This window comes from Stenella coeruleoalba, assembly GCF_951394435.1.
Source record: "Stenella coeruleoalba genome assembly, chromosome: 14".
In the NCBI taxonomy this organism is placed as follows: domain Eukaryota; kingdom Metazoa; phylum Chordata; class Mammalia; order Artiodactyla; family Delphinidae; genus Stenella; species Stenella coeruleoalba.
In genome coordinates this window covers 64,412,099-64,430,041 of record NC_137160.1, presented here as the reverse complement: position 1 = coordinate 64,430,041, position 17,943 = coordinate 64,412,099, and the positions used below count along the sequence as shown (strand labels likewise).

The window sequence follows — 17,943 nt, the reverse complement described above, 5'->3', positions numbered from 1 at the left end:
TCACAGGAGACTGGTCCTGGACTCACCCACCCCGGACCCGGTGTCCAGAGACCAGGGACCAAGCTGACATGGACCCCAGGACAGCGGCCGCCCCTGCCCCTCACCTGCTGCACAAGCTCAGGGGGCAGCTCGGGCCTCCACTGCTTCAACTGGCGTGAGGCGAAGGAGTGCAGGGCATAGGACATGGTGCCGAACTCGATCCACAGGGACAGGTTGGAGCTGTCGATCTCCAGTGCCCGCCGGAAGCAGTTCAGCACAGGTGTGGCGTGCTTCCAGATGGGCCCGTCGCTCTTCAGCTCGTTGGAGTTCAGTTTGTCCTGAATGCGGCTGGCCCGGGCCAGGGCCATGCCCGCCCAGGAGTCAAACCTGTGGTCATGACACAGCCCGGCTCAACATACTGCTGCCCTCACTGCCCTGCAGACACGGTGACCACGGGCACATGGGCCCCACCCCAGACTTCCTAACTCCACCACCGCGGGCATCCCTGAGCCAGGAAACATGGGCCCGCAGGCCCACCTCCAGAGAAGAGCACAGGGCACAAGTCACCCAGCCCCTCACGGCACTCAGGCACCACCCTGAGAGGGTCGCCCCTGGCATAGCCAGACGCTGGCACCCTGCTGCCCTCTGATCCCCTGCCTGGAGGACGTCCCCCCAGGATGGCTCTGAGTGGGAGGAAAGGGCCTGCTCCGCAGGTGTAATCTCATGACCTATAACTTCCCTGACCAACAGCACGGAGCAGCCCAGACTCCCGAGACCCCTGCCACCTAGCTTCTGCCGGCTCCTCACTCCCCACTGGGACCCTGCCCTCTCCAGCTCAGGCACCAGCAGCAAGATGGACAGCAAGGGGACCATGTGATGGATGAGACCCCATCATTCTGAGGCCACCCCAGAGAAACTGCTGGTGAGAATGCAGAAGCCTCTCTGAGGCACCAAGACCATTTCTGGGCCCTTGAAAGAGTCTGGAATTCTCTAGCACAGAGAACAGAAAAGGCAGCAACCACATGGGCATGCTACCCTCTGCAGACTGACAAGTCTTCCACTACCAAGGCACAAACTTCAAAGCCTGCCCCTGGCATCCCTGGGCTGTGCAAGGTCAGGGGAACCTGGGCAGCTCACAAAGCTTCCAGGCACTTCCACTGCTCTCCAAGCGACCAGAGATGAGGGAGCAGGAGAGACCTAAGAAGACAGTGCAGGACCCGCCTCGAGAGGGGTCCTGAGCACCCCTTTCTCCAGGGGTGGGGCCTGGGAGAGAGCATGGTGGGAATGGTCAGGGACCTTCCACCTGGGCAGCTCTTTCCACACCACAGCAGATGCCTACGTGCCTGCATGAGACCAAAACAGAAACCACCGTCTCCTGCTGCAAATACAAGCAAGCAGAACAGACACACGGTCACAGACACTTGGAGCAGTGCCGCCAGGAGCCAGGCTCCCCCTTCCCTCGAACAGGTGGGTGTTGGCACTGTCACTTTTCAGACGTGGCAGCAGCAGGGAGTGACCACTCAGCCAGCCTGAGTGCAGCTCTGATCCACCACCCCGGGCCACGCGACCCTAAGCCACGGTGACCCTGGGCCCCACGACCCCAGTCGGCAGCGACCACAGGGAGGACAGCCAGGGCCACCACCACACAGGCCCCTGCCTGGAGGAAACCACAGGCTGAGCAAGAGGGGCTGCGGGAGAGCCTTTCCCACAGCTGTGGGAGTCATGCACTGGCTTCTCCACCCAGACCCCAGCCCTCCTGCCCCAGCCAGGTGGGTCCTGCCTGATAAGGCAGAGCCCTCTGTTCCCGACAACTCCCAGGAGGGCTGCCTATGGAGGCCACTCTGGACCCTTCAGACACAGGTCACCAGCAGAGAGTGGTCCCCTTCTGACCCAGGCCCTCCTAGGCGCAGCAGCCATCAGAAAAGATTCCCTCTCAATCCAGCAAGTCAGACTTTATGAGCTTAGCAGGCCCTTCACGAGGATCAGGCCAATCAGTACGATTTAAGAAGAGGCCACCAGGGACCACTGGGAAGGAAGCATGAGCCTTACGTACGATGGGCTCTCCTGCCATCAACGCGCTGCATCCCAGGAAGGAAGGAGCCTCCCCCCCTCCCCTGCCCCCAAAGAAGAAAACAACCACAACGAAAGACACTGCAGTGGAAGAAGCAAGAGTCCATCCAGCCGACTCCCCAGGGCTGCGGGCTGGGACCAGAAGGACACAGTTGCCTGCTTTGACCCCGCCCCCACCCCAGGGACTGGGGAAGAAGGCTCTGCCCTTCCTTGCCTCTGTGGAGTGCCCACCTGCCCTCTCCTTCCTTCTTCCTGGCCTCCTTGCTGTGGGCAGGGGAACCCCAAACCGCCCCGGGAAGAGCTCTCCGAGATGAGTCCCCAGCCCTCCCGCAGCCGGCCTGCCCAGCACCCAGTGGCTGACCTATTGGGGCAGACGCAGATGTCGTGCATGTAGAACTTGATGGCCTTGGACTGCTCCTTGTTTTTGAAATGGTAATCAGCCAGGAGGTAGTAGAGCTCATTCACCACCGGAGGGGAGGGGTCGGCCCCTTCTGGGAGGCAGGGCACCTGGCAGGTGAGAGGGCAAGGGTGAGGGGACATGGAGCCAGGGACTCGGGTGTCACCAGGGTGCGACCAGGACCCTTCACTTCCCAGGGCCCTGCCAGCTGGCACAGAGCAGGGGAGAGGCCAAGGCACGCAGGCAGAGGTGCTGGAGGAGACAGGACATGGCCGGCACACCAGCTCCTACCTCTGCAGAGGTGCCCTCGATGTAGGCGGAGACCTTGTCCAGGCTCAGGGCTGGCCGCTCTGTGCGGGGCACGATGGTGGCAATTCGCTTCAGGAGGTTGGCCAAGTCAGCGGACACGGTGCTGGTCTTATAGCTGTCAAACTCAGGAAGGGTCTTGGGCTTAAAGTACTCGAACATGAACAGGGCATCCTCCCATATCAGATCCACCTGAAAGAAGGCAGAGGCAGGCCATAGTGCAGTCCAGGTAGAGTGCATGGGGGAGAGTCCTTCTACAGAAACGCTCAGTGTCCAATGTAGACGAGGAGAGCCTCAAATTACTCCCACATACTTAAAACATCTGCTCGCCGACTGCAATCCCCAAACCCAAGTGTGTGACGAGCAGAAAAGTGAACTAGCACAAACCTGGTCTTTATAGAGACAAACACTGGAACCGAGGGCTCGCTCTGAGTCCACATGGCCATGACAGAGGGCAGGTCACCTAGTTGCCAAATACTGACCAAGCACTTGCTCTGGGCCAGGGCGCCCTGCATGTCATGGGGGTCACAGCGGAGACCCTGCCCAGAGTCGTGCACACTTAGGGGATGGACTCTCTCAAAGAATAATTGACCGTGTTCAGGACCACTGAGGTAACACACCCACTAGCGGTCTGAAAACCAAACCAAAAAAACGGAAACCCTCTAAGGAATCATCTGCATTAATCGAATTGGGGGAAAAAGATCTACTGAAAAATTGCCATGCTGCATTTTTTAATAATTAGTCAACATTTATGAAACTAGTTCTTGCGAGGAAACCAAGAACTTTCTTTGGTGGGACTAGTCCACCTGATGCAGCAAATCCCACCCCCCAACCCGACCCCCCCCCACCACCACAGCACCCGCACCAGGGGAGCCCAGGCCCTGCCCCCAGGGGGCCCTCACCTGCTGAGCCGAGTGCTCCTCCAGGTACCTGGCCTTGCTCTTCTTGCTGGGGTAGCTGTACAGGCAGTAGAAGCACTGCTCCAAGGCTGTCTCCAGCTCCTCCTTGTATGGGTGAGTGTCCTCAGACGTGGATTCAGCAAGCTCCTTCTGGAGGACGCGCACCTAGGTGGTGGGCGGGCGGGAAGAGGCATCTGGGGGAGGGCCGGCAGCCGCCTGCACAGTGGGCCCATCAGCTCTGCTAACCTGAGGAGCCTGTCTGGGCCTGTGTCCTGGAACAGGCCTACCACCCCCTTGGGAGCCATCTGGGCCCCGCTCTGCAGGGCGTGCTGAGGATTTGCCCAGCTTCCCTCCTTCCAGCACCGCAGGCAGTTTCTTGCAGTTTCTAGCTACACTTGTTCATTTAGACATTCATCTGCTCCCCAAATATCTACTGAGCACCGTCTTATGCTGGGCACATCGAGACACTGTCCCTGCCTTTGGGAAGCTCAGACTCCCGTGGAGGGGTGTGAATTAAAGAGTTATAATGTCAGACGATAAATCCCGTTAGGGCCGAGGGAACCTCTCTCTGGCAGACAGACATTAGTGAGGGTCTCAGAGGAGGTGAATGATAGTCAACTGGTGAATCTACAGAGGTCAGAGCAACGGCTACCATTATGATGCCCAACTATTAGCAAACATACATTCTTTTCAAGCATCCGCGGTATTTTTACCAAAACTAGACAAAAAGCAAGTCTCGACAAATACCAAGGACTAGGTATAATACAGACCACATCCTCCAAACATAATTCGATAAAATTAGAAATCAGTTACATAAAGATAGCAAATATCTCAGCCATAAAAAGGAACAAAATTGGGTCATTTGTTGAGACGTGGATGGATCTAGAGACTGTCATACAGAGTGAAGTCAGAAAGAGAAAAACAAATATCGTATATTAACGCATATATGTGGAACCTAGAAAAATGGTACAGATGAACCGCTTTGCAGGGCAGAAACTGACACACAGATGTAGAGAACAAACGTATGGACACCAAGGGGGGAAAGCAGCAGGGGGATGGGGGTGGGGGTGTGATGAATTGGGCGATTGGGACTGACATGTATACACTGATGTGTATAAAATTGATGACTAATAAGAACCTGCTGTATAAAAAAATAAATAAAATAAAATTCAAATAAAAGACCTTATCATAAATAAATAAATAAATAAATAAAAATAAAGATCGTAAATATCAAAACTTATGGCATGCAGCTAAAAATGTACTTGGGGAAAACTTATAATCTCCAACACATGTATTAGAAGGTGATCACTAAAATAAGCATTTACTTCAATAAGTTAGAAAAAACACGAAGCAAATCCAAAGAAAGTAAAAAAAAAAAAAAAAAGTGTCAATTAGTGAACTAGAAAGCAAAGAAAAAAATAGGTCAATAAACCAATAACCGGTAGTTTGAAAAAACTAATTTCGATAAACCTCATAAAAGACTGGTTTTTCAAAAAAGGAAAAGGAAGCATAAATAAATGATTTTAGCAATGAAAAAGGGGGCATAACTAGAGGTACTACAGAGACTTTTAAAATCATCAGCAAATACCGTGAACAATTTTATGCTTACATGGACACTATTCCAAAAACAGAATTGACCATGGAAGAAAAAATCTAAATGAACCTACTAAAATCACTAAAAAAAAGAGTCAATAGTTTAAATTTTACTCCAAGAGAGAAGCGGGGAGAGAGAGGGGGACAGAGAGAAAGAAAGCACAGGCACACACTCTAGACCCGGGGTGACAACGGCCAGAGAAGGGCGGACGCGCCCCAGCAGCACTTACGTAGAATCGCAGCAGGGCCCCTTCGGAGTTGCAACACCAGGCCCTCCGGCCCAGGTACTCATGGGCCGTGTTGAGCAGCATGAGGGAGGAAGGGAGCATGGGCATATCGGCTGACACTGGGGAAAGACCAGGCGACACACAGGGTCAGTGCCAGCACGGCTGGGAGCAGTGGGCCCCGCTCCTCTCTCTACACCAAGGGGCCGCAGAGTTCCCCCTCTTTCCTTTTTCATCTTTTTGTCTTTTAAAATCAGTAATGATGTGACTGGGTTTACTAAAGCAGTACATGCTTATCAAAAAACAATTCAGATCACACAGGACCGTATACAGAAGGAATGGTCCATCACCAAAGAGCAGCACTGCCCACCCCACCCCACCCCACCCCACACCCCCGCCCCCAATAACCAGGGCTGACATTTGGTGAACATCACTGGAAGCATCTTTCTATGCATGTATGAGACATTTTGAAAGAGAGAGACAACTCATTTATGACAATAGAACCCATACTACACATACCATTGCTTAACTTAAAAATTCTTATATTTAGGTCTGTTTAACTACTACAGAAGGAAAAAGAACTACCAAATCTCAGTTAAATGTTTGTTCATCACTAGAACTATGGCTAGTTCCTTAAATATCCCTTGGTGTGTTTGAAACTCTGAGCCATAACCCATCATGGTCTTATACCTAACGTTTTTAAAGAGGATTAGGACAGGACACATTAGGATAGAAAGTACTAGAGAAAACAGAATCAAGATTCTTTCATGAAATTTGTTTTGTACTTTTTAAAAAAATTATTTAATTTTGGCTGTGTTGGGTCTTTGTTGCTGCGTGCGTGCTTTCTCTAGTTGCGGTGAGAGGGCGCTACTCTTCATTGTGGTGTGCGGGATTCTCATTGCGGTGGCTTCTCTTGTTGCAGAGCACGGGCTCTGGGCTCAGTAGTTGTGGCGCACAGGCTTAGGTGCTCCACGGCATGTGGGATCTTCCCAGACCTGGGATCGAACCCGTGTCCCCTGCGTTGGCAGGCAGATTCTTAACCACTGCGCCACCAGGGAAGTCCTTTCATTTCCATTTTCAACAGCATCAAATGACTGTTACATCAGGTCAGTGATGGCTCTGTGGTAGCTTTTTCCTCGTCTCCCCCAGCTCCCAATCTGGTCGTACACGCTGCTTCTAGTGCAGTAGGGTTATAACGCGTACATTCTGTTCTGCAGCCATAATCAGCCCGACTGCTCTCTTTCGACTCCAATTCTAAGTGGATCTGGTGCTCATCGCAAGTTCTTTCCTGTGGCTTTTCCATCCTGACTCATGTTCGTTTACTGACTTCATCCTCCAGCCATGCTTTTAAGAAGCACTCAAGGAGCTGGAATCCACTGTAATTACAAACGACTGGCTACATGCCTGGGCCCACACTTTCCTGCCCTGAGAACCCTGCAGACATGTGGACATGACCCCAACTGCACTGAACACTGCCAGGGAGAAATCTGAAATGAGCCGTGTTCTTTGTCCCATTAAGATAAATTGCTTTTTCAGTTTAGAAACCTGACAAGTCTTTACCCCTAAAATAGATCCTTCACCAGGATGCATCTTGATGTAGACTGTTGCATATCAACTTTTCTCGGTATATACTTTGAACCTGCAGATTCAGTGTTTATTACAATTCAGAGAACTCTTCCTGTATTTGACATCAGATTCCTTGCTGCCATCAGGGGCCCCATTCACCCTCACACTGGACCATCTCTGTCTTCCACATCTACCACCTTCTCTCCAGTGCTGTTAGCTCTTAATCCGTCTCCCGCAGTTTCAGTCATGTTCACTCTGCTCCTCGCTGTTTTAGTTTATTAGTGTATAATGCTGAGGTGTGGTTTGCAGCGTTTTCCCTTAGTTCTGCAGTTGTCCTTTTCATTTCATTCTGCTTATCGTCTTAGAAATTTTAACAAATGATTTTCTTGGGCCAATCACCCACAAGCCTCTGCCTCTGCTCCTTGCCGTACGCTTTCTTCCAGGCCTAGTTCACCTGTCTCTCGAATGGTGTGTTCCTTCTTCCCTTCCTGTACTTGATGCGGGGTGTGGGGTAGGGGTGGGCCATGACCTGTCAGCATGCCCGCCATGTCACCTCTCTCTATCCTGCTCATGGTCAGCCAGGGCGGCTCCTCGGACCACGGCAGTGCTGCAATCACCATGAAGGAATTTCCTGGGGCATCTCCAACAAAGAGGACCAGCCTGCCCTTCCTCGAAGCTGTGAGCTTGCAGCAGGTGTTGCTCTCAATCACTTTCCGCCGCCTGTGTCTGCTGAGGGAAAAGAAGGGAGCTCGCTCGACCAGGGCTGCATCAGTCTGCACTGGGGGGCCAGGGTTTTGTCCTCTCTTCCGAGATCTCCTAAAGGTAGGATGGCTGCCCGGGGAGAGCAGTGCGGCCAGCACATGGCCCCAGCCAGCAGTTCCTTCGGCTTGGCTACAGCCACGGGAGCCATATCCAGTGACTGAAGTGAGATGGGAGGGCAAAGGCCTGGCTTCCTCTGCCCGACATGCTACAGAGCCCCCACCGGGGTCCGAGACGACGTCAGGATGCACCCTGTTCTCCCCGCTGCTTCCCGCTTCCTTTCACGAGCAGAGATTCCTAATATACCATCCCAACATCTGCTCCAGGGAACTCAGCATGCAACACTGCCCCACGCCGGCCCCTTACTGCCGGCCAGAGGGCCCTCCATATAGTCTGCCACCAGGAGGGGCAGGACCCAGCAGCCCTTCCTGCCTCTGCCAAGGCCCAGGGCAATACAGGGGGCAGCCCCGCCAGCCCACTCTCTACAGAACAGAGGACTCTGTCCACTCACCCTATCCCCTCAGTCCTCCTCCAGGGGGTGGAGGAGGAGATGGGCCACACCGGCGGCCAGTCCACCAGGATCTTTGTTTCCCTATCCCACCCTTTTGAAGTTTATGGCCTTGGACTGTCCTCCTCCCCTTATTTGCTTACTGGCAGTTTTTTTAAAAACTATATTGTGGGGACTTCCCTGGTGGCACAGTGGATAAGACTCCACGCTCCCAGTGCAGGGGGCCTGGGTTCAATCCCTAGTCAGGGAACTAGATCCCACATCATGTCGCAACTAAGAGTTCGCATGCCACAACTAAGGAGCCCGCCTGCCATAACTGAGACCAGGTGCAACCAAATAAATAAATAAATAAATATTTAAAATAAAACAAAAGAAATCCTGTCACTAAAAAAACAAAAAAGCAAACCAAAAAACCCATATTGTGCTTGCATAATTAATTAAGAGGAGACTCTTAATCCAGAAGTCTTTTTACACCTACATTTACAGGTGTAAACCTTAATTTTTTTCACCACTGAAACTGTTTTGTAAAACACAGAGGCACTATTTGTCAAGCTCTTTAAAGATAACCGTTCTAAAAATTTATCCAAAAAAATCAATTAAGCAGAAGCAAAAAGGCGTGCATGAGGTATTGACTAAAGAATGACCAGTAAGAAACACCGCTGCCCTGAGAGTTGGGCAAAGCAGGGCACCTCTCCTAGCATCACGAAGACAACAGAACACAGCCACACAGCTTATACACGGGGGGGGGGGGGGGGGGGTGTGAAAGCCTTCCTCGGTCTGGCTCCTTGCCAAGTCCAGCCACATGCCCAGCCCTTCCGGGTCCCTGCCCAGCTGCCCCATCGCTTCCCGGTCCCCCGTCAGGCCGCAGGCGTGGCACTGTGGGTGCTGCTAGTGGTCCCGTCTGTCGCCTCCACTGTGAACCTTTCCAGGCCAGAGGCTCTCACCCACGGAGGCCTGACAAGCAGAGAGCTGCTGACAGACACCTGCGGAGTGAAGCACTTGGAGCAAGAGAGCAAGTGGAAGGAAGGCAAGCTGGTGTGGGCTCCATGGTTGCGGCCACACAGCTGACTTTCCTTCCTGTGCGCTTTGCTGATCCGTCAAATGACTGAGGAAACCACCCCCATAAATTCAATTTTAAGCTGGTTGAATATACACATAAATACGTGTATTGTAATCATAGCTATATAAAAAGTATACGTATATCAGCCAAGTTTAGATTGAAAATGTGAGAAAACCAAAGGAATAAAGGCCATTTGGTAGAGCTACACTCTTTGCTTAAATGTCATTTAGCTGTTGTTTTGATGTAATTTCTTCCACCGACCACATTTCCCACCATGGTGCTGACCCGGCTCAAGTGCCACCTCCACACAGGGCCCTGGCTCGCCCCTGCGGCCTCTGCACCCCTCGTGCCAGCACTGACCTGCCGTGGCAACGATGGCTTTACTGCCCCGTAGGTCCTCCAACAACCCTGAGATGGTGCCACTATCCCCAGAGTGGACGGGGGAACAGAGGCTGGGGGTCGCCTGACTAGCCCATGGTCACATGGCCAAGAAGTGGAACCTGTGCCTGCTTGCCCCGTGCTGCCCTCCAGTTGCCCGGGCCCACACCCACGAGGGCCCACGGGCTGCGCAGGGACTGGAGGAGCTGGCAGCACGAGGCTCCCAGAGCAGGCCCACTCCTCACGGTGCTCACCACCTGCACCCGATGTGAAACACTGCACAGGCCACGGCCACGCCCCCACCGCATGGTGGGGAGCCTCTGCCTCCATCCAAGTGCCACGAAACATCAACTGCCCAAGCCCAAGCCCACTCACGGTGCCTGGACAGGGCCGCAGGGCCCTGAGGCAGAGACGAGAGGCAGGGACACCGGGCTGAGGGCCATCCCCACCAGACCGCGTCCCCACACCTTCGTCTGCGGGGCTCTGGAGCTGCTGCTGGTGGCACAGGGAGCGGAAGCTGTCCTCTTCCTGCCAGATGATGCGGTGCAAGATGATCCAGGGCAGCACCGAGGACACGTGGGGCTCCTTGGGCTCCTCCTGCACGGCCATGCTGCAGTCGATGACCTGGGGCGATCGGGCGTCACTGCAGGGTCAGCTCCCCCCAGGGTGCGTCCTTAGGGCCAACCGGGCTGCGGGTGGGCAGGAAGGAGCCAGGCTACCTGGATGAGGTTGTTGGTGAGACGGGTGAGGCCAGCGGCGGAGGATGAGTCCCTCAGGATGCTGCCGCTGTTGTCTGCTGAGAGCGCCTGCTCGATGCCCAGCAGCAGCTGGGTTACCGTGGCCACCCACTCCTCCTTGGCGGCAGCCTCAGTGGCATTAACCATCTGCTGGACTGCCTCATTCAGAGCCACGTCAGAGCACTCGAAGCACTGCCGGTGGTCCTCCAGCCGGAGCAAGGAGTCCTGCATGAGGGAGGAGGGGGCAGGAAGGCGCTGTGAGAGCTACGGCCACGCTCGCCACGCCTGGCCCCACAGGGGCCCAGGGCATGCAGAGCAGGCCCGCCTACCTCGACCGCCCTCCAAGGTGACAGACAGGCAGAAACACGCCTGAACGCAGATCAAAACCACCCCCAATATAAGAGCCTTAATTGCCAGGAAAACGGGGCCTGTGTTTCTTTAGGGAAAGCCAGCACCGAGCAGGAGCTGCTGAGGTGTGAAGCCCACAGGGGCAGAGGTGGAGGCCGCAGGCTGGAGCCAACCCCACCTGATCAGAACACGCAAGGGGCTCGTTGACAGAAAGTCAGAGACAAGACAAGGACCCATCACTCTAATGTGACATGATCCCCAGTGCTTGAGGCCAGAAAGAGCTAAAAAGCAGAAGAATAACTGCCAACAAATAGGAGAGCAGATCAGCACTGACTGTGGCAGCAGACCATCCACCCAAAAGAGAAACCATCAGAAATAAAGGGAATGCAGTGAAGTGGCCAGATTTAAAATAAACACGCAAAAATCAACAAGGTTCCTATGAACCATAAACGTAGTTAGAAGACATATGGACCAGCAAAAACGTCCTGCTCAAACAGCAACGCAAAGTATCAGGACTAAGAATCAACACAACCATGAGGAGACTGTACACTTACATTGAAGAATGTGGCAGGCAGCTCATCTACACAGGGAGACCGAGCCTCCTGCATATCCCAGAGAGGATTCCAAGTCAGACCCCCACCCTACAAAAGCTAGGTGAAGCGGGTTACACGCAAGCATGAACCCAACACCTAACGCTGCAGGAAGAAGCACACAGGCCTCTGTCTGTTGACACGCCCCTGCGGCCTCCCTTGTGGAGAGTAGGTTCCGTCAGGGGGCCTCCCCGCTGCCCGGTGTGAGGCACACTGTGGGAGCTCCATCCTGTGTGTGCAACAACTGGATGAATGTTGTTCTAGCCTCGAAAAGGCTTTCTAAGCATAATGAACAAATTTACCACTGTTTGAAAACATCAAGAGATTTAATGACCTAAAAATTCAAAACTTATGTACGTCAAAGAAAGCACAAGCTGCAATTTAAAATCAGACAACAAACTGGGAAAAAACATTCGATGAAAAAAAGATTAATATCTCTAATATATAAAAAGCATTCCAAATCAATAAGAAAACACACCCCCTCAAGAGGAAAAGGAGCAAAAACCAGCAGATTCCCCAGCACTCGGCCCAGGCCTCATCTCGGGCCTCGGCATCATGCGGTGCCTCCCCAGCAGCAGCCCCCTCCCCTGGGGCCCCCCCTGCCCACTTTGCCCAGGAGCTCCAGACCACAGAGCAAGACCACCTGAGCCACTGAGCTGGCCTGTCCCTGGCACACTCAGCTGTCCACCTCACAGCCACTGGCGCTGAGGTCATCACAGCTCGTCCCCTGCCCTCCTCTCCCCATTCCTCCCCTTTCACCTCCGCTTGTTCCCAGTCACACCTCTTAACCATTTCCCAGTTCAAGAAAGTCAGTTCAAAAAGCCCGGATGGGGACTTCCCTGGCGGTCCAGTGGTTAAGACTTTGCACTTCCACTGCAGGGGAAGCAGGTTCAAGCCCTGGTCAGGGAACTAAGATCCCACATGCTGTACGGTGTGGCCAAAAAATTTTTTTAAAAGGTTAAAAAAAATAAAAATTTTTAAAAAGCCTGGGAGAAGACTGGGCTCTCTCCCTAGACTGAAGAGGAAGGACCCAGTGAGATAATAAATCAAAGCCCACCCCACACCACTGAGCACATCCTGTGTATCGTCTTCCACATCCATCTCCACGTGTCCCGAGGATGGCGGCAGCGGTCACTGCCAGCACCTGTCTGGGGCTTGCCACATGCCAGGCATGATGCCCACACACGCCAGCTCATGAAAATCCACAGCAGGCCTCTGAGGTACAGACAATAACCATCTCCGCTCCAGAGACAAGACGCTGAGGCGCAGGGAGGCTGAGTGACCACGCAGCCCAGCAGAGGTTTGGTGCCCAGCCAGCTCTCAGCAGGGGTTCATGTGCTGAGGACGGGGGCGTGGAGGGAGCCAACAGGGCACATGGGCCTCACACACCACACTCGTGTTCCTTTCCTTCAACTACTTGATCCTACCGGACTATTTACCTTCACTTAATTCTTTACATTGTATAGATATTTTATCAATTTTATATGTACTCGATAGTTAATTTAAAAAGCAATGAACAACATGCAGATGAACCATCAGGTGGATGGATGGCTAAGACCTGACTAGTCTCCCTTCCCCCTCTGCCACGTGGAAGTTCAGAGCCTGGCGCAGGCTCACCTTGAGCCCAGCAGACCCCTAGGCTCTAATTCCCCCCCCCCATATATTCTCACCACATCTTCCCGGTGCCCGAGGGGGCGGATTTTATTCCACTTCTCTCTACGCTCTCCAGGGCTGCCTCCAAGCCCCCGGAGAAGAAACTCCGGCCAAGCAGAAGGCACAAGCAGGAGAAGGGCTGGGGCAGCACACACCTGCAGCAGCAGCAGTTGGGCCGGCCTCTCAGGCACAGATGTCATGAACTCCAGGTGTTTGGCCCGGTCAAACCCACTGGGGCACAAGGTGGGGCGGAGCAGGCGCACGACGGCCCGGTGGTCGCCAGCCTCGTACAGCCGCTGAGTCTCCTCCAGTGACTGGCACCGTTCTAGCGACCTCAGGTTCTTGTCGATCTGGAAAAGGCCCAGAATCACTGCCTGACGACCAAGCCCTCACGGGCTCCCTTAATGCAGCCAGAGTTTTGCATTTTTTAAAAAAATTATTTTATTTTATTTATTTTTTATTTTTGGCCGCATTGGGTCTTCGCTGCTGCGTGCGGGCTTTTCTCTGGTTGTGGCAAGCGGGGCCTACTCTTCCTTGCGGTGCGCGGTCTTCTCATTGCGGAGGCTTCTCTTGTTGTGGAGCACGGGCTCTAGGTGCATGGGCTTCAGTAGTTGCAGCACACGGGCTCAGTAGTTGTGGCTCACGGGCTCTAGAGTGCAGGCTCAGTAGTTGTGGCGCACGGGCTTAGCTGCTCCACGGCATGTGGGATCTTCCCGGACCAGGGATCGAACCTGTGTCCTCTCCATTGGCAGGCAGATTCTTAACCACTGCGCCACCAGGGAAGCCCCCCAGAGTTTTGCATTTAACAGACCCAGCCGAGAAGTATTTACAGCAAGTATATACCTTATAAAATACTTTATAAATAGTATTTCTATTAAGGGCAAGGCATTCAAGTCTTTGAAGAACAAATATACCAGAAAACAAAACTACCACAGAAGCAGAAGGGCTCCAGAAAGTATCTGTGAAAATAGTTAGACAGCCTCATGGCCACAGTTCAGTGAACCAGACTCCTAGAACCATGGAGCATGGGGCTTCAGAGACCTAGGGAGCCAGGCCAGAGGCTGGCACACACCACCAATCCCCGAACACTTTCCTCACAGGAGGCCTGCAGGATACGGGCAGCAGGGACACTGCACTAGGCCTGGCCCTGAAACCACTCTGCAAGAGTCTGAAGTCTTTCAGCCAATGTGAATGTGTCACAGATGTGGAACTGTGGGCATGTGGTCAGAGGCTGCCCAGTGAGGACAGGATTAGAACCACACACCGCTGACCCACCCCAGGGCCAGAGCAGCACTGGTCTGCTTCTGCGGGGCTTTTCCTCTCGTTCCTCTGGGGCTGCCGCCACACGCAGGCCAGAGAGCTGAGCAAGAGCCATTCTCCACCCTGTGGGCAGACACCTCCACCCCGGCTCCCAGCCACTGGCCCCCAGAGGAGCGCTCCATCAGGGGGTGTGCCTGCGAGTCTGTGGCACCCTGTGCCTCAGAGCTGCCTCTCCTGGGTCCCACCCTGCCCTACTCAGCACGTGGGCCGCTCTCCTAGTCCGCACGGACAGGTCAGGCCTTTGACCAAGAAAACACCATTAAAAAGCTCCCACTCACCTCCTCCAGGGAGACGACCGAGTCATTGTGGAGGTTGGGCAGGCGGATCACGACGTCTCTTTGCTCGGCTCCCGCCGCAGCCCGGGCGGCAGCGGAGCTCTGCAGCATCTCTGTGCAGATGTCATAGTTCTCCAGGGCCTGCTCCATGTCTCCCTGGGCAGAGGAGGGGCACTCGCTGTGCTGCACCAGGTGCCTGCCCCCTGAGCCCACCAGACTGGGGGCACCATGAAGGCGGTTTTAGCCAACTACTACCATATCCCCTCTACAGAGGGGGTGGGGCTTAATAAGTACCTGCTGAATGAACGCATAAACGAATGATTCACACTACAGCTCCAAGGGGAGCATCGTGACCCTCGTGGTGGTGGTGAAGACACCGGGACACCAGAGCAAGGCTGAGTATCTATTCCAGATCTTGAGCAAAGCTGGCAGAGCCGCGACTAGACCCAGGCCTGTTCCAGCTCCAGAACCGACTGTGGGGCACTGGGTGCCACAGTGTGCAAGGGGCTGGGGAATAGCCAGCCCTCCCGGGCCCTCCAGACAAGCTCCATTCACACAGATGGGCAGTGATTCCCTCCCAAAAAACTGCACCCATTTGCACACGTGCTCAGGCTCTCTCGGGAAACAAAAGGAAAGGGTCAAGGCTCCAAAGCAACCTCGCTGGGTCTATAGGGGGCCCATGAGGCCCCTCGTGGCGCTACAGCTGTGCTGATGGTGGGCGTCGGGATTTCTGAGATGCTGCACGTTCCCCACCACATCCCACCTCCTCATGAAGAGCCCAGTGCCCAGTGCCACACGTGCGCACACACACCCTCCACCACGCGGCCAGCTCTCTCCCCTCCCGCTGGGTACCAGCGCATCCTCCCCGAGCAGCCGACCACAGACCAACCTGCAGCGCCAGGAATCGCGCCTTCAACCAGTACACGCGGACCACAAACTCCAGCCAGCCATCCTCAAACAGGTCTCGCTGGGACGAGGCGAATGACAGCTGCAGGAGGTCCCCCAGGAAGTGGGCTCCCGGGAAGTCGGGCCCGAACCTGCCGCTCACCACACCCGCAGGGCAGTTCCGAGGAGACACTGAAAACCATCGGCCGAAAGGAGTCAACCTCATGTGCGGGGCCCAGACACCCTTCTGCTCCCTGAGGTTGCCCCCAGCCCTGAGCCCTTGGAGCCTCACAGCCCCAGAGCAGCAGAGAGCCAGATGGGCTGGATGGGGATACGGAGACCCTGGGGCTAGAGGCCCTCATCCGGCAGACTGATCTGGAGCATATCTTTGCTCACCAGGTGGTGGTTTAAGTCAGAACGATCCATATCACCTGGGACAATGACTGGGGACACGTAAAGTATCAGGTGATAACCTGAGAAAATGGAAATGTCACGTCCCTCATCCTGAGTAACAGAAGCAGGCAGGTGGCTCCCTTGGGGCTCAGCTGCTTCTCAAAGGCCCCGGGTCTTTCCTGGCCTGACAAGCTGACCCAGGAAATGCGCCCCCTGTAGGTGTGACTCAGCCCCCCACTCCTGCCCCCTCCCGGCTGCTGAGGGTCCAGAAAAGTTGCCCCACACAGAACACGGAAGGTCGCCTACCTGCAGAGCTCCGGCCCTTGGTCAGCAGCCACTGGTCCAGCTGCAGCTCCATGCAGGAGAGGGACATCAGCATCATGTCCTGCAGGACGGGTGCGGATGGTCAGGAACAGGGTCACATAGGTCAAGGGTAGGGGATGGAACGAACCTAAACTAAAATTTACTCTGATGAGAACATCAAGTTTTCCTCTACCTACTTTCCATTTCATAGGTGGTAATCACTAGCTTCCTGCTGGGCCATAAGGAGAGGCACGTGGATCTACACTGGAACAGACTCGGGAGGACCCGGGAGACCCGCCTTCAGTCCTTGGGGACTGTCCCATGGAAGAGGCAGCCCTGCCACCTGCCGAGCGCCAGGCACTCAACCCTGACAGCCCCCAGGGTGGGCGCGTCATTCCCTGGGTGGACCAGAAAGCTGAGACTCAGCAGTAAGGAGGCGCCAGCCTGGCCAATGGGCACAGCTGGGAAATAACCAAGCTGGTCTGTCTAGGGACCAAAGCCTCGGCCCCTCCCACTGCTCCACTCTGCTGGGACATAAGGAGAGGCACGTGGATCTACGCTGGAACAGACTCGGGATGACCCAGGGGAGTCTGGGCAGGTGGGCCTGGGCAGATGCTGCCAGGAAGCAGTCCCTGGGGTGTCCCAGTGGAGGCTGCACCGCCAGGGGCCCATGACCCACACGGCCCTGAGGACCTGTGAACCTGGAGCTCCTCCACCTCTGTGCCCCCAGCAAGAAATACCACCCAAGGGCCCTGAAATCTCCCAGTGCTGCCTCCTCAGAAGCGGCCTTCCTCTTCTCACGGGAGAAGGGGCCAAAGCACCCTGGCTCCCTTGGCGCTGGGAGGCACTGAGTGCAAGAGCCTGGGCTGCAGAGGGCAGTGCATAGGCTCGGCCCCCACAGCTGGCAGTCCCCAGCACCCCTTCGGCAGCCTTCCTCCACCTCTGCACTTGTGTCTCCTCACTTGTTGAAAAAACGGGTAGCGATGGTCCCTGGCTCCTAGAACACAGCAAGCCTCCACTTTCCAGCCTCTCCGCTGCTCTCCTCCTGCTCGTGAACCTCCCTCCCCCGTGATCCGCCCCCCCCCCCCGTCTCAGCCCCACACCTCCACCTGCAGTTGCAGCCCAGGCCCCCCGCCTATGCCTGGCCCCCACCTGCCCGCCACCCGGCCAGCCAACCTGGATGTGCCTGTCGCCACAGTCCCTGAGCAGCGGGTTGGGCAGGCTGGCGCTGTGCCTCCGCCAGCTGTGGTAGATGCTGAGCACAACCTCTGCCAGGCCCGGTGGCCAACGCAGCAGGAACCTGTGGCCCATGCTCTTCAGGTAGCGCATCATAAGCTCCAGAATGCCCCCGTTGCTCAGGTTCCCCAGCAGGAAGGCGTGCACGTCTTGCTTCTCTGCCCGGAGCGGGGGAAGTGACCAGACTTCAACAGAGGACCCTCCATGCCAGGGGCCCCATTTTGTTCGGGAGATGAGAGCGGGCGCCAGCGGGAGGAGCCCATGTGCCCCAGGGGGGCGCTGAGGGCGGGCCTCACAGCTGTGGGCACACCTATCTGAACCTCCAAGGCCCAGGCGGGTATGAGAGGGCTGACCCCTGGGTGTGGCCTTGCACAGCAGCACAGCTCCCGGCCGTACCCAAGAGCTGGGATGTACCCATTCGACCGGCAAAGCCCGCACCCCTAGGGGAGCACGGTGGAGTGTGA

The 17,943-nt window shown here is 55.2% G+C and overlaps 1 protein-coding gene across 6 annotated transcripts in view; it reads right to left on the bottom strand.

Moving 5' to 3' along the window:
• CABIN1 (calcineurin binding protein 1) overlaps positions 1-17,943 on the bottom strand; it is a 98,207-nt gene that overhangs the window by 62,812 nt on the left and 17,452 nt on the right. For 5 of the 6 annotated variants that reach the window (XM_079943136.1, XM_079943131.1, XM_079943132.1 and 2 more), the window contains 12 exons: positions 17,420-17,637; positions 16,247-16,325; positions 15,552-15,739; positions 14,666-14,818; positions 13,223-13,417; positions 10,459-10,701; positions 10,207-10,363; positions 5,475-5,590; positions 3,655-3,816; positions 2,738-2,944; positions 2,411-2,556; positions 105-366 (listed from right to left, as the gene is read on the bottom strand). In XM_079943136.1, the coding sequence (XP_079799262.1) occupies positions 105-366; positions 2,411-2,556; positions 2,738-2,944; positions 3,655-3,816; positions 5,475-5,590; positions 10,207-10,363; positions 10,459-10,701; positions 13,223-13,417; positions 14,666-14,818; positions 15,552-15,739; positions 16,247-16,325; positions 17,420-17,637 (2,126 nt within the window). The remainder of the gene's footprint in view (positions 1-104; positions 367-2,410; positions 2,557-2,737; positions 2,945-3,654; positions 3,817-5,474; positions 5,591-10,206; positions 10,364-10,458; positions 10,702-13,222; positions 13,418-14,665; positions 14,819-15,551; positions 15,740-16,246; positions 16,326-17,419; positions 17,638-17,943) is intronic. The other variant, XM_079943134.1, reaches the window with a different exon arrangement.